Source organism: Oncorhynchus mykiss, chromosome 3 (assembly GCF_013265735.2).
Source record: "Oncorhynchus mykiss isolate Arlee chromosome 3, USDA_OmykA_1.1, whole genome shotgun sequence".
NCBI classification, from domain to species: domain Eukaryota; kingdom Metazoa; phylum Chordata; class Actinopteri; order Salmoniformes; family Salmonidae; genus Oncorhynchus; species Oncorhynchus mykiss.
The window spans coordinates 6,794,296-6,817,780 of record NC_048567.1 but is presented as its reverse complement, the minus strand read 5'-3'; the positions used below and the strand labels follow the sequence as shown (position 1 = coordinate 6,817,780).

At 43.4% G+C, this 23,485-nt stretch overlaps 1 protein-coding gene across 3 annotated transcripts; it reads right to left on the bottom strand.

The window, feature by feature from the left end:
- Positions 1 to 6,486: 6,486 nt before the first annotated feature.
- On the bottom strand, positions 6,487 to 23,234 carry LOC110507732 (protein DBF4 homolog A). Of its 3 annotated transcripts, XM_021587946.2 has the most exons (14): positions 23,049 to 23,234; positions 22,625 to 22,705; positions 22,339 to 22,511; positions 10,334 to 10,528; positions 10,146 to 10,196; positions 9,873 to 9,942; positions 9,674 to 9,762; positions 9,534 to 9,579; positions 9,181 to 9,226; positions 8,933 to 9,058; positions 8,510 to 8,633; positions 8,237 to 8,361; positions 7,087 to 7,909; positions 6,487 to 7,036 (listed from the first exon to the last, which is right to left on the bottom strand). In XM_021587946.2, exons 2-14 carry the CDS (start codon positions 22,668 to 22,670, stop codon positions 6,938 to 6,940), a joined length of 2,013 nt encoding a protein of 670 aa, XP_021443621.2. In that variant the 5' UTR covers positions 22,671 to 22,705; positions 23,049 to 23,234; the 3' UTR covers positions 6,487 to 6,937. The 3 variants fall into 3 exon arrangements, with proteins under 3 accessions (XP_021443621.2, XP_021443612.2, XP_036823067.1); XM_021587937.2 differs by having other exon boundaries at positions 6,487 to 7,909; positions 23,049 to 23,231; XM_036967172.1 differs by having other exon boundaries at positions 6,487 to 7,909; positions 22,625 to 22,659; positions 23,049 to 23,228.
- Positions 23,235 to 23,485: the final 251 nt, after the last annotated feature.

Below are 23,485 nucleotides of genomic sequence, written 5' to 3'. Positions count from 1 at the left end.
CCTTAGGAATGGTAAATTACTGTAGATAATGTATCCCACACTATGCAACATGTACAGTGGGGCAAAAAATTATTTTGTCAGCCACCAATTGTGCAAGTTCTCCCACTTAAAAAGATGAGGCCTGTCATTTTCATCATAGGTACACTTCAACTATGACAGAGAAAATTAGAAAAAAGAATCCAGAAAATCACATTGTAGGATTTTTAATGAATTTATTTGCAAATTATGGTGGAAAATAAGTATTTGTTCAATAACAAAAGTTTATCACAATACTTTGTTATATACCCTTTGTTGGCAATGACAGAGGTCAAACGTTTTCTGTAAGTCTTCACAAGGTTTTCACACACTGTTGCTGGTATTTTGGCCCATTCCTCCATGCAGATCTCCTCTAGAGCAATGATGTTTTGGGGCTGTTGCTGGGCAACACGGACTTTCAACTCCCTCCAAAGATTTTCTATGGGGTTGAGATCTGGAGACTGGCTGGCCAACTCCAGGACCTTGAAATGCTTCTTTACAAAGCCACTCCTTCGTTGCCCGGTCGGTGTGTTTGGGATCATTGTCATGCTGAAAGACCCAGCCACGTTTCATCTTCAATGCCCTTGCTGATGGAAGGAGGTTTTCACTCAAAATCTCACGATACATGGCCCCATTCATTCTTTCCTTTACACAAATCAGTCGTCCTGGTCCCTTTGCAGAAAAACGGCCCCAAAGCATGATGTTTCCACCCCCATGCTTCACAGTGGGTATGGTGTTCTTTGGATGCAACTCAGCATTCTTTGTCCTCCAAACACGACGAGTTGAGTTTTTACCAAAAAGTTATATTTTGGTTTCATCTGACCATATGACATTCTCCCAATCTTCTTCTGGATCATCCAAATGCTCTCTAGCAAACTTCAGACGGGCCTGGACATGTACTGGCTTAAGCAGGGGGACACGTCTGGCACTGCAGGATTTGAGTCCCTGGCGGCATAGTGTATTACTGATGGTAGGCTTTGTTACTTTGGTCCCAGTTCTCTGCAGGTCATTCACTAGGTCCCCCCGTGTGGTTCTGGGATTTTTGCTCACTGTTCTTGTGATCAATTTGACCCCACGGGGTGAGATCTTGCGTGGAGCCCCAGATCGAGGGAGATTATCAGTGGTCTTGTATGTCTTCCATTTCCTAATAATTGCTCCCACAGTTGATTTCTTCAAACCAAGCTGCTTACCTATTGCAGATTCAGTCTTCCCAGCCTGTTGCAGGTCTACAATTTTGTTTCTGGTGTCCTTTGACAGCTCTTTGGTCTTGGCCATAGTGGAGTTTGGAGTGTGACTGAGGTTGTGGACAGGTGTCTTTTATACTGATAACAAGTTCAAACAGGTGCCATTAATACAGGTAACGAGTGGAGGACAGAGGAGCCTCTTAAAGAAGAAGTTACAGGTCTGTGAGAGCTGGAAATCTTGCTTGTTTGTAGGTGACCAAATACTTATTTTCCACCATAATTTGCAAATAAATTCATTAAAAATCCTACAATGTGATTTTTTTTTCTCAGTTTGTCTGTCATAGTTGAATTGTGTCTATGATGAAAATTACAAGCCTCATCTTTTTCAGTGGGAGAACTTGCACAATTGGTGGCTGACTAAATACTTTTTTGCCCCACTGTATTAAATTATTGATGTGACTGATTTTAAGGTTAACCCATGTTATTGTTAGATAAAATAGTGGACTCATGAAGGAGGGAGCTCATTAGTACAGAAAGCATTTGATATGGTTAGCATTTGTGTTGGTTTCATTTGATCATTAAAATATTTTTATTTAAATAGTATAAAGTGGACAGGGAGATGTGACGTCTGTGGTGATTCAGGATTATTGATAGAATCGAGATGGGTTAATTAAGGTTATGGAAGGACTTTAGAAATTGGCATTATAGACATGTTTTTCTAAAAAATCCACGAGTTTAGATAAATGAGTGAGACATTTAGTTAATATTGGGAAACAACAGTTGTTACAGACAGATAGGGGAAAGGGCAGACAGAGGAGCCCTCCCCGCACTGCTGATACCTTGAAGGTTTGAGAGCAGAGAGGTGAAGGGGGGCCAGGAAATGAGCAAGATAGGAGTGACCCCGAAATAATAGCATCAACTAGTGTCTGTGAAATAAGAAATTAAAGCAAGGTTACTGTTTAAATAGACAAGCACATATACAGTGGGGAGAACAAGTATTTGATACACAGCTGATTTTGCAGGTTTTCCTACTTGCAAAGCATGTAGAGGTCTGTAATTTCTATCATAGGTAGACTGTGAGAGACGGAATCTAAAACAAAAATCCAGAAAATCTCATTGTATGATTTTTAAGTAATTCATTTGCATTTTATTGCATTACATAAGTATTTGATCACCTACCAACCAGTAAGAATTCCAGCTCTCACAGACCTGTTAGTTTTTCATTAATAAGCCCTCCTGTTCTCCACTCATCACATGTATTAACTGCACCTGTTTGAACTCGTTACCTGTATCAAAGACACCCGTCCACACACTCAATCAAACAGGCTCCAACCTCTCCACAATGGCCAAGACTAGAGAGCTGTGTAAGGACATCAGGGATAAAATTGTAGAACTGCACAAGGCTGGGATGGGCTACAGGACAATAGGCAAGCAGCTTGGTGATAAGGCAACAACTGTTGACGCAATTATTAGAAAATGGAAGAAGTTCAAGAAGACGGTCAATCACCCTCGGTCTGGGGCTCCATGCAAGATCTCACCTCGTGGGGCATCAATGATCATGAGGAAGGTGAGGGATCAGCCCAGAACTACACGGCAGGACCTAGTCAATGACCTGAAGAGAGCTGGGACCACAGTCTCAAGGTTCCCCTGCTCAAGCCAGCGCATGTCCAGGCCCGTCTGAAGTTTGCCAATGACCATCTGGATGATCCAGAGGAGGAATGGGAGAAGGTCATGTGGTCTAATGAGGCAAAAATAGAGCTTTTTGGTCTAAACTCCACTCGCCGTGTTTGTTGGAAGAAGAACGATGAGTACAACCCCAGGAACACCATCCCAACTGTGAAGCATTCTTTGGGGATGCTTTTCTGCAAAGGGGACAGGACGACTGCAGCGTATTGAGGGGAGGATGGATGGGGCCATGTATCGTGAGATCTTGGCCAACAACCTCCTTCCCTCAGTAAGAGCATTGAATATGGGTCGTGGCTGGGTCTTCCAGCATGACAACGACCCGAAACACACAGCCAGGGCAACTAAGGAGTGGCTCCGTAAGAAGCATCTCAAGGTCCTGGAGTGGCCGAGCCAGTCAACAGACCTGAACCCAATAGAAAATCTTTGGAGGGAGCTGAAAGTCCGTATTGCCCAGCGACAGCCCCGAAACCTGAAGGATCTGGAGAAGGTATGGAGGAGTGGGCCAAAATCCCTGCTGCAGTGTGTGCAAACCTGGTCAAGAACTACAGGAAATGTATGCTCTCTGTAATTGCAAACAAATGTTTCTGTACCAAATATTAAGTTCTGCTTTTCTGATGTATCAAATACTTATGTCATGCAATAAAATGCAAATTAATTACTTAAAAATCATACAATGTGATATTCTGGATTTTTGTTTTAGATTCCGTCTCTCACAGTTGAAGTGTACCTATGATAAAAATTACAGACCTCTACATGCTTTGTAAGTAGGAAAACATGCAAAATCGGCAGTGTATCAAATACTTGTTCTCCCGGACAAAACGGATACTGACAGTGGAGTTGTCCAGAGCCAAGGGCCGGTGAGGATAGTGCAGACGAAATCACTTCCTTAAGATCTTGAGGTGGAAACAGGTTATGGGGATTCTAACCTATGGTAAGAATGGATTCAGTATAAGGCCAGATCAGTCGCGAAATAAGAATGTTAGGCCTGCGCCACAGCAAAACCTCAGTTGACAACCATTCCCTTTCCATTTGATGGAATTGATTCACCCAGGGGAATGGCCTGTATGGTAAAGCTGATCATGAATGCAGGGAAACCAGGCAATGACAGTTGCATTGATCTGCATTATCTGTATCCCTATGTGCCCATTACATTCAGATTTCCCCCTTTCACAGTTACAGGAGGACATCATTATTGAATGGCTCGCTACATCACACACGGATGGGACGTAGGGGAAGTAAGAACATAGAACATGCAATAGAACAGAGAATGTTACAACCAACAAGACAATGAGGGAGATGAAAAGGCTTAGAGTGTGGAGGTATGAAGCTGAGGCCTAACCTGCCTACCATTTGGACCGGTAGTTGTGCACTAGTGCAGCTAGGCATGCTCTTCACCCTTACCCAGAGCCAGGTAGAAGAGAGAGGAGTGCTCCATTAGGGTCTTTTGACAATAGAGTTTACATTGATAGCATTGGAGTTCCAAGGGTTCTGTTGAGTTCTGGATTGGAATCAAGCATCTTATGGTGATAACGGCTGCAACTAGGTTGATGGGATGTCAGGATAGAATAGCCTTGGATATGTGACTGGCTGAAAAGGGTGGGGGGGTTGTATGAGGTTTCATCCCAGAATAACACAGCTCCAGACGGATCAGTGACCAAGGCCCTGGCAGAGAACTCTGGAGTAGATAATGCTCTAACAAATTGGTTTGATAGTGTGTCTGGGAAATGAAAAAATGTCATGATCACTGTGATTTACACAACCTTCACCTGTGTGACTGTGTTAGTTTTGTGCGAATGTTGTGAGAAAGGTTCTCATTTCTAGGACTGGAGAAATCGATGATGGAATAGATGGTGAGATACAGACCGATTCCGAGCTCTGACCAGTGGGATGAAGAATACAGACTTCTAGGCCTAGGAGAAGGCTCTGTGTCTTTTAATTATGAGGAGCCAATGTTGGATGAGACTGTTTTCAATGTTTAGTTAGAGGCTGTTCATTTCATGAAGATTATGATGAAGATCCTAAACCGGAAGAGTTATAATTGGATATAGTCATTGATGAGGAATCGAATGTAAATACATGTATTGTTTTGGTATATTCTTGTATAAAAATAAATGTTTACATATAGTGTTTGATATGTCAGGATGAATTATTTAGTCATTAACAGTGGATTGTTATGAATTTTATGAATAATGACTAAACAATGTATACATTTAACTATAACTAATTGAATTCTACCCTGTTTTTTATTATATCTGACTAATAATGTTAGTTCATAAGAAAGAGGTTATGTAGCATGGACAAGGGGTAATTGGAAATGATAACCATTGTGGAAGAAGGAATATATGTCTGTGTGTCTAAAGTAAGAAAATCCTTATCCTATGTTTGAACCGACTCAGCTATAACTCTGTGGATATAAAATAAGACAGGGAGGGCCCCTCCAGGTTTTCCGTATCTGGGAGGGACTGGAACTGTCAGCTAAGTGATAAACTGTGGTGAGACTTCAGGAGATAATCCAGATATAGTGTGTAATGTATGTGCGTTAGTGGGTTGGAATGGACTTAGAAGCAGCTTTGTCCTTGTCGGAGAGAAGGAGGGGCATTTAAGACGCTATGACGAAATGTGAGGTATATAAACCAATGTACATGGTATTATGACCAGCGCTCTCGAGAATAAATGCTATTGGCTAATTTTGGTAGACTGGTCTCCGTCTATTTTATGCAAATAAGAATCTTACAAATTCTTATAAAACAGACAGTGTTTAAATTGAATTGGTTAATGAACGCATAAGAACCAAATTCATCTAACACAAATGCATTACAATATTTGTGAGGCAGAACAGGACTACCCAGCTGGCAACAAGCACTTTGTAGGCAGGCTGCCCTCCAAAGTGATGGCTGGTGGAAACGAAACGCGCTTTCTGAAATTGTGTGTACTTTACTCATCAGATTGTGCTGTTCTTCTCTCTTGTAATTTTTGCTAAATGAGTCTGTAACCGCAGAGCAGATTGTTTTTGTTTAGCACATGCCCCCCCCCCCGAAAGTTCTGTGCACTGCCCTGCCTGTTTACAGCCCAGACGCCAAGTTTAAATTGCATCTCATATTCAGTCCCTAATAACCAGCGCCCCACAGCAACTCCCATCTGACCCCAGTGCATTCATTTTAAAGAAATGAGGGAGAACAAGAGCACTGTGCTAAATACAGGCACACAAATAAGGAAAATCTAGAAAACCGATGCATTTCTCCTTCAGTTATTCTAGATGCATTCAGTACATGAGAAAGTGCAAATACTTCTTTATTACTGTTATGGAGGGAAAGAGGAAGCAATCCCTCTCGCCTTGTCTCAGAGTCTCTCTGTGTTGGTGGCTGTATAAGAGGACGATGTGCTTTATGACAAGTTATCCTTGAGGGAGTCCTCTCCTTTGTGTAACACAGCTTGTCCAGGGTCAGAGCTATGTACTCTTATCTATGAGAATGTGCTTATTCAACTGATCACAGACATGTCAGAGCGGTTTAGGTAGTCTTTCATTTATCAAACAGACGTCACGTAGATACCTTTTTCACCTGTACAATATGTACGGAAATGTAATGACAATTCAATAGAAGACCTTCGGTTGTATCCCTTTTAATAAAAAAAAAATGTACAATACCACATACCAAAAACACAACCATACAGTTCCTCTGGACACCAGAACACATGCAGGCGTTGTACAGAACCGAGGATAGTGCTCCAGCCTGTTCTCCAGATAAAACCAGTCATGTTAAAATAGCCAGGTAGACTAGAAGCTGCCATGGTTAAATCAACACAACAGTGTTGCGCCACCACCCTCCCAACCTGAAGGGAACTATTCCCTTTATAGAAGTCATAGGTTTAAAGAGCCACAGTCAATGGGTTCCCATATAGATCTGCTATGTCACTCAATGAAACTGTCATACAATAAGTTCATATGGTGAGTCCGTAACAAGTTAGCGCTCATATTGGGAAGATTCTGGGTTACCCTAACCCCCCCCTCTCCTCTCTAGCTGGGGAAGGCCTGGAACTCCCAGTCTATGTCCTCACTGGAGTGGAACAGCTGGGAAAGCCTCTGAACTCGCACTCCATGTCCTCACTGGAGTGGAACAGCTGGGAAAGCCTCTGAACTCACACTCCATGTCCTCACTGGAGTGGAACAGCTGGGAAAGCCTCTGAACTCACACTCCATGTCCTCACTGGAGTGGAACAGCTGCCAGAGGTTCAGCAGAGAGCTGCTGGGAACATTGCACGTTTTTTCCTGCTCCTGAGCATTCTGCTGCTTCTCAACTTTCCTTCTCTTCCGTCTGTAATCCCTGACCCTCCTCTGTAATGTCCTGGCAGGAGGAGGGATGTGTGTCTCCGTGTCACCTGCCTCGAGCTCCGGAACACCCCCAGCATTCCCGGAAAGAGTATCCCCAGCCAACGTATCATGACTCAGTTCACTCTCCTCTAAAGCTCTGAGCTTGTGGTGTTCTGAAGGCCCTGCAACCTTGTGCTGACTGGAAGGGACCTTCACACGTCCAGCTGGATCGCCACATTGTAAATCCTCTGTGTGACTAAATGAAGAGCGGCCATCTTTGTCTGTGTGAGTTCTCTGGCCCTGATGGGAAAGTCTGGGGTTAGCGACAGAGTCAAAGGTAGAAGGGTCTATTTCTGCATTAGACACAGGTGTCTGACTCAGCCCAGCCCTCTGGCGGTGCTTGCGGGGGGATCCCCGTTGGCAGCGTTGTTTGCAGGACAGGGATCTGTGCTTGGGCTGGGGTCTGTCTGGGACGTAAGAGCACCTCTTCTCCCCCTCGCTGGTGCTGTGGGGAACAGGGGCTCCTCGGCTGCGCTTCCGAGGCTGTTCCAAGGGGTTTTCCACACTCTGGGAGAGAGGGGGCTCCACTGTAGTAGACCAGAGGGACATTAATCCCCCCTTCAGCTCTTTGGTTTCCACACCTCCCTCCTTCTCTTCCTCCATCTGTATGCTGGGTCCAGGAACACACAACTGGGAGGTTATGCTGTACTTTGACCTATGGGAACAAAAAATTACTTAAGAGATGTGGTGATCAGCACAACATAGAAAATCAGCGGTGAAAAAAAACCCAGGCAATCTGCAAAATGTTCCACACAACATTGCATTAGTTTTCCTAACAAGCATGTGCCTGAACAGCATTCAATGTGTACTTTTACTTTTGATTTGGGTAGATTTTGCTTCTGTGTGGGCAATTGGTAGCGCATGGTGCTTGCAACGCCAGGGTTGTGGGTTCCATTCCCACGGTGAATTTAGAAAATGTAAGTCGCTCTGGATAAGAACGTCTGCTAAATGACTAAAATGTAAAAATGTAAGACTAATGTACCTTGTGGTTGGAGTTTGTGTTGTTTTGACATGACTGAAGTTGAAGGGCAGTGTGGTGATGAGCCTGTCCACCACCAGGTACTCATCACTTCTGGAGAAGGCCTTGTGCTGCTCACTCCGCAGGTGCTGCAGAATACAGACACAAGTCAAGCATTCCCACAACGTCTGCTACCACTACATCAAGTACAGAAGGCCTTTTGTACATGATTAGGTCCTCGTTATAAACACGTGTTAACTATGTTTACATACATTAAACAGATGTATTCTAACTCACAGCTTTGATGTTGTTGTATTTGAGCGTGCAGCACTCGCAGTAGCCTCCACGTTTCTTCTCCCTGTTCCTCCTGGCCCGGTCCTGCCCCCTCTCCTCACTGGCTGACACTCTCGCCCCTCGGTTTCTGAGACACCCATAGGTCAGTAAGTAATAGCCAGGTCAGAGTTCAATCACATATAGTTGCCTAGCAACCAAGACTTAGCAGTTAGTCTCGGAGGGTGCTAAGCAATACATAACCGTTTTCTGCTGTAGCAATCCCCATCAACAACAGTAGGAAAAGCTGGATGTTTTGGTGAATCAGGTAAAACACAAATGCCAAGACAGGGGAATATACCCTGCTTATTCTGTAATCGGTGGATTTTCTTTATGTTCACAACAAGAAGGGTTAAGAAGGTGAGGCGTTTAGTGAATGAGACTCCATACCCGTGCACTTTAGGTCTCTTCCCAGAGTGTTCCTGGTCCTCTACATAGAATGGACTGCAGGGGGGAGCTGACGTTAGGTTAAACTCTGGCATGTTCGGCATGGCCAGATAAATTGGACGGTAATGTCTGGCAGAGAGACATAAGATAGATGCTATATTACATGCTCAAACAGCAACTTATGACAATAAGAATTGCCTTAATATGTCAATACTACAGACATCGGAGTCTCATCTCTTTTATAGACCCACCTGCTGGAGTCCACTACCTTTACAAAGGGTTTACGGATCCTTCCACCTGAGTAAAACAGAACAAAGCATTAGAGACCGTGCCTATGTCTGGGTCAAATACCTTCTCATAATGATATACAGGAGGCAGGCTCATAATAATGGCTGGACGGAGCAAATGGAATGGCATCAAACACATGGGCCGAAGGCACTGCATCGCAGTGCTAGAGGCGTCACTGCAGACCCTGGTTCGAGTCCAGGCTATATCACAACCGGCCGTGACGATATACGTAGGTGTTAGAAGTTCTCTATAACAATAACACAGTGATGAAGCAGTAAACAGTCAACGGAGTCACATGCAGCAGGACATTATTTACCCTTATACTTCTGGAAGGATGGTTTTCCTGTAGGTTCTCTTTTGGCCTACATTAGTAAGGAATAACACACAAGACTGGTGTAAGTGATATGTTATTCCAGGAAAGAACTGTCAAAATATAAGTCCAGAAACACGACTTACACTTTTTTTGACAGCAGCTGTGGTTGCGGTTGGCTTTTCAGCAGTATACTTAACATTACTTTTCTTCTTTTCCATATAAGCCATTACATCTGGAATTGAAGGAAATTCAAGAAAATATTTGTTTGGCATACGAAAGTATCATTGTCATAATAAGCATTATGTCAACATTTCTTATCAAACAAATTAATAGACATGTTACCATCAATATACAGGATTTTCACTCCCCACTCCAGAGCATTGGTTAGGATCTCGTTGACCTGTATTCTCACCTACAGGGTAAAACAAATGAGCATCTTAACCCGAAGAACTGAAATCCAAAGTATCTCCTGAAGTATGAATAAGCATTTCGATCCAAAGTGCAAACTTTCCTGAAGTTCCTGACGACTATCAGTCAGAAACAATAAAAGTAACATGTAGCATTAGGTTGGAAATAGCTTGCCAAACTCATTAGTGAGGATCTTAATTAACAAACCTGCTCTTTTACAACTCTCTTCACAAAAGACTTGCCCCTGCTTATGACCACCTGTCAAATACCAGAGAGATAGGGAGAGATGGATAAATATATATATGGATAGCTTCGGTTATACAGCATATCATTAAAAATGATCCCACTGAGATACAGATACCAGTGACAGACACAGAGAGGAATAGTTGGCTCACCATGTTTGCCTGGCCCTGGGAGCTTCCTTTGAGGCTGTCTCTGTGGCTGCCGGGATGGGGGCGAGGGTGGGGGGAGCTGTGCCCAGAGTCAGGGCTTGGGACAAGAGGGTCGCGGCCATGACACTGCACATACCTGGCCTCTCTCTTATTAGACACCAGGTACTTGATCTCCTTGCTGAAGAATTTCTCCACCGTCTGAGAGGGGACAGAGACACTGGGTCAGATGGGGGGGGGGGGGGGGGGGGGGGGGGGGTCTGTGCATATTTGTAAACAACACCTGGTGCACGAAATCTAAGTCTCTAGATTTTGCTCGCCTGAAGATGAGTATATTGTGATAAATTGCAGGCCACACTACTTGCCTAGAGAGTTTTCAGCCATTCTTTTCATGGCTGTTTATTTACCACCACAGACAGATGCTGGCACTACGACCGCACTCAGTCAGCTGCATAAGGAAATAAGCAAACAGGAAACCACTGACCCAGAGGCGGCGCTCCTAGTGGCCGGAGACTTTAATGCAGGGAAACTTAAATCAGTTCTACCAATTTCTATCAACATGTTAAATGATCACCTGTACTCCACACACAGAGATGCGTACAAAGCTCTCCCTCGCCCTCCATTTGGTAAATCTGACCACAACTCTATCCTCCTGATTCCTGCTTACAAGCAAAAATTAAAGCAGGAAGCACCAGTGACTCGGTCTATTAAAAAAAAGTGGTCAGATGAAGCAGGTGCTAAACTACAGGACTGTTTTACTATCACAGACTGGAACATGTTCCGGGATTCTTCCGATGGCATTGGGTACACCACATCAGTCACAGGTTTTATCAATAAGTGCATTGAGGACGTCGTCCCCACAGTGACTGTACGTACATACTAGAGGTCGACCGATTATGATTTTTCAGTGCCGATACCGATTATTGGAGGACCAAACAAAGCCGATACCGATTAATCGGCCAATTTTATTGTTTATTTGTAATAATGACAATTACAACAATACTGGATGAACACTTATTTTAACTTAATATAATACATCAATGAAATCAATTTAGCCTCAAATAAATAATGAAACATTATGAAACATTGGAGAAGAAAGTAAAAGTGCAATATAGTGGGGCAAAAAAGTATTTAGTCAGCCACCAATTGTGCAAGTTCTCCCACTTAAAAAGACGAGAGAGGCCTGTAATTTTCATCATAGGTACACTTCAACAAAATAAGAAAAAAATATCCAGAAAATCACATTGTAGGATTTTTAATGAATTTATTTGCAAATTATGGTGGAAAATAAGTATTCGGTCACTTACAAACGAGCAAGATTTCTGGCTCTCAGAGACCTGTAACTTCTTCTTTAAGAGGCTCCTCTGTCCTCCACTCGTTACCTGAATTAACGGCACCTGTTTGAACTTGTTATCAGTATAAAAGACACCTGTCCACAACCTCAAACAGTCACACTCCAAACTCCACTATGGCCAAGACCAAAGAGCTGTCAAAGGGCACCAGAAACAAAATTGTAGACCTGCACCAGGCTGGGGAAGACTGAATCTGCAATAGGTAAGCAGCTTGGTTTGAAGAAATCAACTGTGGGAGCAATTATTAGGAAATGGAAGACATACAAGACCACTGATAATCTCCCTCGATCTGGGGCTCCACGCAAGATCTCACCCCGTGGGGTCAAAATGATCACAAGAACGGTGAGCAAAAATCCCAGAACCACACGGGGGGACCTAGTGAATGACCTGCAGAGCTTGGACCAAAGTAACAAAGCCTACCATCAGTAACACACTACGGCGCCAGGGACTCAAATCCTGCAGTGCCAGACGTGTCCCCCTGCTTAAGCCAGTACATGTCCAGGCCCGTCTGAAGTTTGCTAGAGAGCATTTGGATGATCCAGAAGAAGATTGGGAGAATGTCAGATGAAATCAAAATATAACTTTTTGGTAAAAACTCAACTTGTCGTGTTTGGAGGACAAAGAATGCTGAGTTGCATCCAAAGAACACCATACCTACTGTGAAGCATGGGGGTGGAAACATCATGCTTTGGGGCTGTTTTTCTGCAAAGGGACCAGGACGACTGATCCGTGTAAAGGAAAGAATGAATGGGGCCATGTATCGTGAGATTTTGAGTGAAAACCTCCTTCCATCAGCAAGGGCATTGAAGATGAAACGTGGCTGGGTCTTTCAGCATGACAATGATCCCCAAACACACCGCCCGGCCAACGAAGGAGTGGCTTTGTAAGAAGCATTTCAAGGTCCTGGAGGGGCCTAGCCAGTGTCCAGATCTCAACCCCATAGAAAATCTTTGGAGGGAGTTAAAAGTCTGTGTTGCCCAGCAACAGCCCCAAAACGTCACTGCTCTAGAGGAGATCTGCATGGAGGAATGGGCCAAAATACCAGCAACAGTGTGTGAAAACCTTGTGAAGACTTACAGAAAACGTTTGACCTCTGTCATTGCCAACAAAGGGTATATAACAAAGTATTGAGATAAACTTTTGTTATTGACCAAATACTTATTTTCCACCATAATTTGCAAATAGATTCATTAAAAATCCTACAATGTGATTTTCTGGATTTTTTTCCCTAATTTTGTCTGTCATAGTTGAAGTGTACCTATGATGAAAATTACAGGCCTCTAATCTTTTTAAGTGGGAGAACTTGCACAATTGGTGGCTGACTAAATACATTTTTGCCCCACTGTATGTGCCATGTAAAAAAGCTAACGTTTAAGTTCCTTGCTCAGAACATGAGAACATATGAAAGCTGGTGGTTCCTTTTAACATGAGTCGTCAATATTCCCAGTTAATTAAGAAGTTAGGTTGTAGTTATTATAGGACTTTTTCTCTATTTACCATTTGTATTTCATATACCTTTGACTATTGGATGTTCTTATAGACACTTTAGTATTGCCAGTGTAACAGTATAGGTTCCGTCCCTCTCCTCGCTCCTACCTGGGCTCGAACCAGGAACACATCGACAACAGCCACCCTCGAAGCAGCATTACCCATGCAGAGCAAGGGGAACAACTACTCCAAGTCTCAGAGCGAGTGACGTCTCCGATTGTAACGCTATTAGCGCGCACCCCGCTAACTAGCTAGCCATTTCACATCGGTTACACCAGCCTAATCTCGGGAGTTGATAGGCTTGAAGTCATAAACAACGCAATGCTTGAAGCATTGCGAAGAGCTGCTGGCAAACACACGAAAGTGCTGTTTGAATGAATGCTTACGAGCCTGCTGGTACCTACCATCGCTCAGTCAGACTGCTCTATCAAATCATAGACTTAATTATAACATAATAACAAATAGAAATACGAGCCTTTGGTCATTAAAATGGTCGAATCCGGAAACTATAATTTCGAAAACAAAACGTTTATTCTTTCAGTGAAATACGGAACTGTTCTGTATTTTATCTAACGGATGGCATCCATAAGTCTAAATATTGCTGTTACATTGTACAACCTTCAATGTATTGTCATAATTATGTACAATTCTGGCAAATTAATTACGGCCTTTGTTAGGAATAAATGGACTTCACACAGTTCGCAATGAGCCAGGCGGACCAAACTGCTGCATATACCCTGACTGCTTGCACGGAACACAAGAGAAGTGACACAATTGCCCTAGTTATAACAAATTCATGTTAGCAGGCGATATTAACTAAATATGCAGGTTTAAAAATATATCCTTGTGTATTGATTTTAAAGAAAGGCATTGATGTTCATGGTCAGGTAGATTGGTGCAACGACAGTGCTTTTTTCGCAAATGCGCTTGTTAAATCATCACCGGTTTGTCGAAGTAGGCTGTGATTCAATGAGAAATTAACAGGCACCACATCGATTATATGCAACACAGGACACGCTAGATAAACTAGCAATATCATCAACCATGTGTAGTTAACTAGTGATTATGTTAAGATTGATTGTTTTTTAAAAGATAAGTTTAATGCTAGCTAGCAACTTACCTTGGCTTCTTGCTGCCCTCGTGTAACAGGTAGTCAGCCTGCCTTGCAGGCTCCTCAGGGAGTGCAATGTAAGGCAGGTGGTTAGAGCGTTGGACTAGTAACCGGAAGGTTGCAAAAACGAATCCCCAAGCTGACAAGGTAAAAATCTGCCGTTGTGCCCCTGAACAAGGCAGTTAGCCCACTGTTCCTAGGCCATTGAAAATAAGAATGTGTTCTTAACTGACTTACCTAGTTAAATAAAGGTGTAAAAAAATAAAATAATAAGAAATAAATCAGCAAATCGGTGTCCAAAAATACAGATTGTTATGAAAACTTGAAATCGGTCCTAATTAAATCGGCCATTTTGATTAATCAGTCGACCTCTAGTACATACCCCAACCAGAAGCCATGGATTACAGGCAACATTCGCACTGAGCTAAAGGGTAGAGCTACCGCTTTCAAGGTGCGGGACTCTAGCTTACAAGAAATCCTGCTATGCCCTGCGACGAACCATCAAACAGGCAAAGCGTCAATACAGGGCTAAGATTGAATCATACTACACCGGCTCCGACGCTCCTCTTATGTGGCAGGGCTTGCTACTATTACAGACTACAAATGGAAGCCCAGCCGCGACCAGCAGCGAAATCACTTCTATGCTCGCTTCGAGGAAAACAACACTGAGGCATGCATGAGAGCATCAGCTGTTCCGGACGACTGTGATCCCGCTCTCTGTAGCCGACGTGAGTAAGACCTTTAAACAAGTCAACATACACAAGGCTGCGGGGCCAGACAGATTACCAGGACGTGTGCTCCGGGCATGTGCTGACCAACTGGCGAGTGTCTTCACTGACATTTTCAATGTCCCTGAACGAGTCTGTAATACAAACATGTTTCAAGCAGACCACCATAGTCCCTGTGCCCAAGAACACAAAGGCAACCTGCCTAAATGACTACTGCCCTTTCCCACCTGGACAAAAGGAACACTTATGTGAGAATACTGCTCATTGACTACAGCTCAGCGTTCACTCATCACTAAGCTAAGGATCCTGGGACTAAACACCTCCCTCTGCAACTGGATCCTGGACTTCCTGACGGGCCGCCCCAGGTGGCGAGGGTAGGTAGCAACACATCTGCCACGCTGATCCTCAACACTGGAGCTCCACAGAGGTGCATGCTCAGTCCCCTCCTGTACTCTCTGTTCACCCACGACTGCATGGCCAGGCACGACTCCAACGCCATCATTAAGTTTGCAGACGACACAACAGTGGTAGGCCTGATCACCGACAACGACGAGACAGCCTACAGGGAGGAGGTCAGAGACCTGACCGGGTGGTGCCAGAATAACAACCTAACTCTCAACGTAACCAAGACTAAGGAGATGATTGTGGACTACAGGTAAAGAAGAACCGAGCACACCCCCATTCTCATTGACGGGGCTGTAGTGGAGCAGGTTGAGAGCTTCAAGTTCCTTGGTGTCCATATCAACAACAAACTAGAATGCTCAAAACACACCAAGACAGTCGTGAAGAGGGCACGACAAAACCTTTTCCCCCTCAGGAGACTGAAAATATTTGGTATGGGTCCTCAGATCGTCAAAAGGTTCTACAGCTGCAACACCGAGAACATCCTGATTGGTTGCATCACTGCCTGGTACGGCAATTGCTCGGCCTCTGACCGCAAGGCACTACAGACTGTAGTGCGTACGGCCCAGTACATCACTGGGGCTAAGCTGCCTGCCATCCAGGAACTCTACACCGGTGTCAGAGGAAGGCCCTAAGACGCCAGCCACCCAAGTCATAGACTGTTCTCTCTACTACCGCATGGCAAGCGGTACCGGAGTGCCAAGTCCAGGACAAAAAGGCTTCTCAACAGTTTTTACCCCCAAGCCATAAGACTCCTGAACAGCTAATCAAATGGTTACCCGGACTATTTGCATTTTGTGCCCCTGCCAACCCCTCTTTTTAAGCTGCTGCTATTCTCTGTTTATCATATATGCATAGTCACTTTAACTATACATTCATGTACATACTACCTCAATTGGGCCGACCAACCAGTGCTCCCACACATTGGCTAACCGGGCTATCTGCATTGTGTCCCGCCACCCACCACCCCCTCTTTTACGCTAGTGCTACTCTCTGTCCATCATATATGCATAGTCACTTTAACCATATCTACATGTACATACTACCTCAATCAGCCTGACTTACCGGTGTCTGTATGTAGCCTCGCTACTTTTATAGCCTAGCTACTGTATATAGTATTTTTACTGTTGTTTTATTTCTTTACTTACCTATTGTTCACCTAACACCTTTTTTGCACTATTGGTTAGAGCCTGTAAGTAAGCATTTCACTGTAAGGTCTACATACACCTGTTGTATTCGGCGCACGTGACAAATAAACTTTGATTTGATTTGGAGGAGAACACACAAGGTCCATCCTGAGCCAGAGTATTAATCAAATACTGTATTTAAAATGGTGGTGAAAAGAGAGAAATGACAGCGGGCAGCAGTGCAAGGGCTTTCAGGGTCTCTATGAGGACCCCACACGCACAATCTTGCACAAAGTTTTGAGCTGCTGCACTCCAGAAGGAGATTAGGTCACACTGTTCAGCAAGAATAGGAGCGGGTTGTGCTTGATTGCGTCAGCTACCAGGTTGCTGAACAGTGGGACATAGGACAGATGCAGGCCCAATACATGGTCGGACAGTTAAGCCACAGACTTTAAAGATGTGTGATTTGAGTACTAACTTTCCAATGTTTTCCGTACTACATGTATTATAGTGTAGTGTTTGTCTGCTGACTTCGCAAAATTAATTTCTATGTAAATGGACAATAACTTACTGCATGTATATTGTATCAAAGTGAGTCAACCAGAGAGATAACAACTCCGGTAACAAGACAGAAGCCATCACTAGAAGAGTTATGTTCCAAAAGACTGAAAGCCACCCCTCCTCCACAGTAAGTAGACAGTAGCCACATTGGTGTGAAAGCCAGCAAGTTGTCATTTCACTTCAAAATGGTCCATGATCATCAGAATGTCAACAAAACACCTTATTAACAATTCACACAACCTGTCAATTTAAATGTCCTATTTCGCTGGCTCAGGAATGATTATCCCCTTTTGTTAAAGGCAGGCAAGCTGATACAGTGCCTTGCGAAAGTATTCGGCCCCCTTGAACTTTGCGACCTTTTGCCACATTTCAGGCTTCAAACATAAAGATATAAAACTGTATTTTTTTGTGAAGAATCAACAACAAGTGGGACACAATCATGAAGTGGAACGACATTTATTGGATATTTCAAACTTTTTTAACAAATCAAAAACTGAAAAATTGGGCGTGCAAAATTATTAAGCTAGCAAAAAGCTTCTCTAAGGTATATACAAGGTAAAAATCTGCCGTTGTGCCCCTGAACAAGGCAGTTAGCCCACTGTTCCTAGGCCATTGAAAATAAGAATGTGTTCTTAACTGACTTACCTAGTTAAATAAAGGTGTAAAAAAATAAAATAATAAGAAATAAATCAGCAAATCGGTGTCCAAAAATACAGATTGTTATGAAAACTTGAAATCGGTCCTAATTAAATCGGCCATTTTGATTAATCAGTCGACCTCTAGTACATACCCCAACCAGAAGCCATGGATTACAGGCAACATTCGCACTGAGCTAAAGGGTAGAGCTACCGCTTTCAAGGTGCGGGACTCTAGCTTACAAGAAATCCTGCTATGCCCTGCGACGAACCATCAAACAGGCAAAGCGTCAATACAGGGCTAAGATTGAATCATACTACACCGGCTCCGACGCTCCTCTTATGTGGCAGGGCTTGCTACTATTACAGACTACAAATGGAAGCCCAGCCGCGACCAGCAGCGAAATCACTTCTATGCTCGCTTCGAGGAAAACAACACTGAGGCATGCATGAGAGCATCAGCTGTTCCGGACGACTGTGATCCCGCTCTCTGTAGCCGACGTGAGTAAGACCTTTAAACAAGTCAACATACACAAGGCTGCGGGGCCAGACAGATTACCAGGACGTGTGCTCCGGGCATGTGCTGACCAACTGGCGAGTGTCTTCACTGACATTTTCAATGTCCCTGAACGAGTCTGTAATACAAACATGTTTCAAGCAGACCACCATAGTCCCTGTGCCCAAGAACACAAAGGCAACCTGCCTAAATGACTACTGCCCTTTCCCACCTGGACAAAAGGAACACTTATGTGAGAATACTGCTCATTGACTACAGCTCAGCGTTCACTCATCACTAAGCTAAGGATCCTGGGACTAAACACCTCCCTCTGCAACTGGATCCTGGACTTCCTGACGGGCCGCCCCAGGTGGCGAGGGTAGGTAGCAACACATCTGCCACGCTGATCCTCAACACTGGAGCTCCACAGAGGTGCATGCTCAGTCCCCTCCTGTACTCTCTGTTCACCCACGACTGCATGGCCAGGCACGACTCCAACGCCATCATTAAGTTTGCAGACGACACAACAGTGGTAGGCCTGATCACCGACAACGACGAGACAGCCTACAGGGAGGAGGTCAGAGACCTGACCGGGTGGTGCCAGAATAACAACCTAACTCTCAACGTAACCAAGACTAAGGAGATGATTGTGGACTACAGGTAAAGAAGAACCGAGCACACCCCCATTCTCATTGACGGGGCTGTAGTGGAGCAGGTTGAGAGCTTCAAGTTCCTTGGTGTCCATATCAACAACAAACTAGAATGCTCAAAACACACCAAGACAGTCGTGAAGAGGGCACGACAAAACCTTTTCCCCCTCAGGAGACTGAAAATATTTGGTATGGGTCCTCAGATCGTCAAAAGGTTCTACAGCTGCAACACCGAGAACATCCTGATTGGTTGCATCACTGCCTGGTACGGCAATTGCTCGGCCTCTGACCGCAAGGCACTACAGACTGTAGTGCGTACGGCCCAGTACATCACTGGGGCTAAGCTGCCTGCCATCCAGGAACTCTACACCGGTGTCAGAGGAAGGCCCTAAGACGCCAGCCACCCAAGTCATAGACTGTTCTCTCTACTACCGCATGGCAAGCGGTACCGGAGTGCCAAGTCCAGGACAAAAAGGCTTCTCAACAGTTTTTACCCCCAAGCCATAAGACTCCTGAACAGCTAATCAAATGGTTACCCGGACTATTTGCATTTTGTGCCCCTGCCAACCCCTCTTTTTAAGCTGCTGCTATTCTCTGTTTATCATATATGCATAGTCACTTTAACTATACATTCATGTACATACTACCTCAATTGGGCCGACCAACCAGTGCTCCCACACATTGGCTAACCGGGCTATCTGCATTGTGTCCCGCCACCCACCACCCCCTCTTTTACGCTAGTGCTACTCTCTGTCCATCATATATGCATAGTCACTTTAACCATATCTACATGTACATACTACCTCAATCAGCCTGACTTACCGGTGTCTGTATGTAGCCTCGCTACTTTTATAGCCTAGCTACTGTATATAGTATTTTTACTGTTGTTTTATTTCTTTACTTACCTATTGTTCACCTAACACCTTTTTTGCACTATTGGTTAGAGCCTGTAAGTAAGCATTTCACTGTAAGGTCTACATACACCTGTTGTATTCGGCGCACGTGACAAATAAACTTTGATTTGATTTGGAGGAGAACACACAAGGTCCATCCTGAGCCAGAGTATTAATCAAATACTGTATTTAAAATGGTGGTGAAAAGAGAGAAATGACAGCGGGCAGCAGTGCAAGGGCTTTCAGGGTCTCTATGAGGACCCCACACGCACAATCTTGCACAAAGTTTTGAGCTGCTGCACTCCAGAAGGAGATTAGGTCACACTGGTCAGCAAGAATAGGAGCGGGTTGTGCTTGATTGCGTCAGCTACCAGGTTGCTGAACAGTGGGACATAGGACAGATGCAGGCCCAATACATGGTCGGACAGTTAAGCCACAGACTTTAAAGATGTGTGATTTGAGTACTAACTTTCCAATGTTTTCCGTACTACATGTATTATAGTGTAGTGTTTGTCTGCTGACTTCGCAAAATGAATTTCTATGTAAATGGACAATAACTTACTGCATGTATATTGTATCAAAGTGAGTCAACCAGAGAGATAACAACTCCGGTAACAAGACAGAAGCCATCACTAGAAGAGTTATGTTCCAAAAGACTGAAAGCCACCCCTCCTCCACAGTAAGTAGACAGTAGCCACATTGGTGTGAAAGCCAGCAAGTTGTCATTTCACTTCAAAATGGTCCATGATCATCAGAATGTCAACAAAACACCTTATTAACAATTCACACAACCTGTCAATTTAAATGTCCTATTTCGCTGGCTCAGGAATGATTATCCCCTTTTGTTAAAGGCAGGCAAGCTGATACAGTGCCTTGCGAAAGTATTCGGCCCCCTTGAACTTTGCGACCTTTTGCCACATTTCAGGCTTCAAACATAAAGATATAAAACTGTATTTTTTTGTGAAGAATCAACAACAAGTGGGACACAATCATGAAGTGGAACGACATTTATTGGATATTTCAAACTTTTTTAACAAATCAAAAACTGAAAAATTGGGCGTGCAAAATTATTCAGCCCCTTAAGTTAATACTTTGTAGCGCCACCTTTTGCTGCGATTACAACTGTAAGTCGCTTGGCGTATGTCTCTATCAGTTTTGCACATCGAGAGACTGACATTTTTTCCCATTCCTCCTTGCAAAACAGCTCGAGCTCAGTGAGGTTGGATGGAGAGCATTTGTGAACAGCAGTTTTCAGTTCTTTCCACAGATTCTCGATTGGATTCAGGTCTGGACTTTGACTTGGCCATTCTAACAGCTGGATATGTTTATTTTTGAACCATTCCATTGTAGATTTTGCTTTATGTTTTGGATCATTGTCTTGTTGGAAGACAAATCTCCGTCCCAGTCTCAGGTCTTTTGCAGACTCCATCAGGTTTTCCAGAATGGTCCTGTATTTGGCTCCATCCATCTTCCCATCAATTTTAACCATCTTCCCTGTCCCTGCTGAAGAAAAGCAGGCCCAAACCATGATGCTGCCACCACCATGTTTGACAGTGGGGATGGTGTGTTCAGCTGTGTTGCTTTTACGCCAAACATAACGTTTTGCATTGTTGCCAAAAAAAAAGTTCAATTTTGGTTTCATCTGACCAGAGCACCTTCTTCCACATGTTTGGTGTGTCTCCCAGGTGGCTTGTGGCAAACTTTAAACAACACTTTTTATGGATATCTTTAAGAAATGGCTTTCTTCTTGCCACTCTTCCATAAAGGCCAGATTTGTGCAATATACGACTGATTGTTGTCCTATGGACAGAGTCTCTCACCTCAACTGTAGATCTCTGCAGTTCATCCAGAGGGATCATGGGCCTCTTGGCTGCATCTCTGATCAGTCTTCTCCTTGTATGAGCTGAAAGTTTAGAGGGACGGCCAGGTCTTGGTAGATTTGCAGTGGTCTGAAACTCCTTCCATTTCAATATTATCGCTTGCACAGTGCTCCTTGTGATGTTTAAAGCTTGGGAAATATTTTTGTATCCAAATCCGGCTTTAAACTTCAGTATCTCGGACCTGACTGGTGTGTTCCTTGTTCTTCATGATGCTCTCTGCGCTTTTAACGGACCTCTGAGACTATCACAGTGCAGGTGCATTTATACGGAGACTTGATTACACACAGGTGGATTGTATTTATCATCATTAGTCATTTAGGTCAACATTGGATCATTCGGAGATCCTCACTGAACTTCTGGAGAGAGTTTGCTGCACTGAAAGTAAAGGGGCTGAATAATTTTGCACGCCCAATTTTTCAGTTTTTGATTTGTTAAAAAAGTTTGAAATATCCAATAAATGTCGTTCCACTTCATGATTGTGTCCCACTTTTTGTTGATTCTTCACAAAAAAAATACAGTTTTATATCTTTATGTTTGAAGCCTGAAATGTGGCAAAAGGTCGCAAAGTTCAAGGGGGCCGAATACTTTCGCAAGGCACTGTAACTATCATCCACATTCAATGTGCTATAATACTTTACAGTCTGTCATGATGTCAAATGCTAACAGATGTAAACAAATATTCACTTACCCCTCCAAACCTTTTGATATCATTCTCTAATGTCTCTGCTCTTCTGTTTGATGGCAAATCTAAGTAGAATAGTTTCCCAGTGAAAGGCTTTTTTGGGGCAGGATACGATTCACATGGTGGTTTGGCATGGCTTTTCGAGGCTGACTTGTGCCCCTTATCAGCGAGTTTGGGGTCTGAAAAAGTAGCAAAGTTAGTTTCAATTTTTGACGGAACTTTCTTGCAGATAAGGCTCATCAACAACGTAGTAATAACGTTCGCTAGTTACATGTTTAAAAATATCCCTTACCTTGTAAACGGGGTTTTGTAGACTTTTGGGTGCGTCTAGATTTCATAATTTAAGAGGAGAATAGAATATCATTGTATTCTCCTGTGTTGTAAGAAATAGACATGTTTACAAACTGAGTTAATGGATGCTAACGTTGACCGTTGTAACGTTATCTAGCTAAACTGCATAAAATCGTTAGCTTTAAAAATAAAACAAAAATAAGTTTAATGAGTAATGTAAATAGACATAGTTAGAGAAGTTTAAAATGAAAAATATGACTTCAAAGAAAACGAACAGACCCTAGCTAGCAACAAAACCATACCACTGCAATTTAAACTTTGTTTTTATAGCCTGTTTTTTAAACTACAGGAAGTGGAATCTGCCAGCTAACTAGCTACTAAGTAACGTTAGCTTGCTAACTCACTGGCTAAAAGTTAATATATACCTCGTGAGAGCCTGTGGTCTTGTAAAACAATATATTTCCGTAAATTGACATTTGTTACAACCGATTTTCACGAAATTTCAATAGTATCTTTAAATTGTTTTGGTTCCGCTAAGATTACTTTGTTGCCATAATATTTTGTTGTGCCATAGATGTTCTATGTCCTTTCCCGCTTCGAAAAATCCCATCATTCCAAAAAGGGGGTGTTGTTGCTGAAAGTTATCATTGCTTTCGAATGCGATGTTTCCACATATTTTTTCTGGCTTTTTTAAAAGTAAAAATTGATCAAGCAAGTAACGGATGACTTTATCCTTAACGAATAATTTATTGAGAAATTGGAATTTGTCATATGTATAGGTATTTAGTTCGCTAGTGTAGCTGTAACCATGCGCTGGATCTCCTTGTGCCAAGAATGTGCTCTGCTGAAAGTCAAAATATTT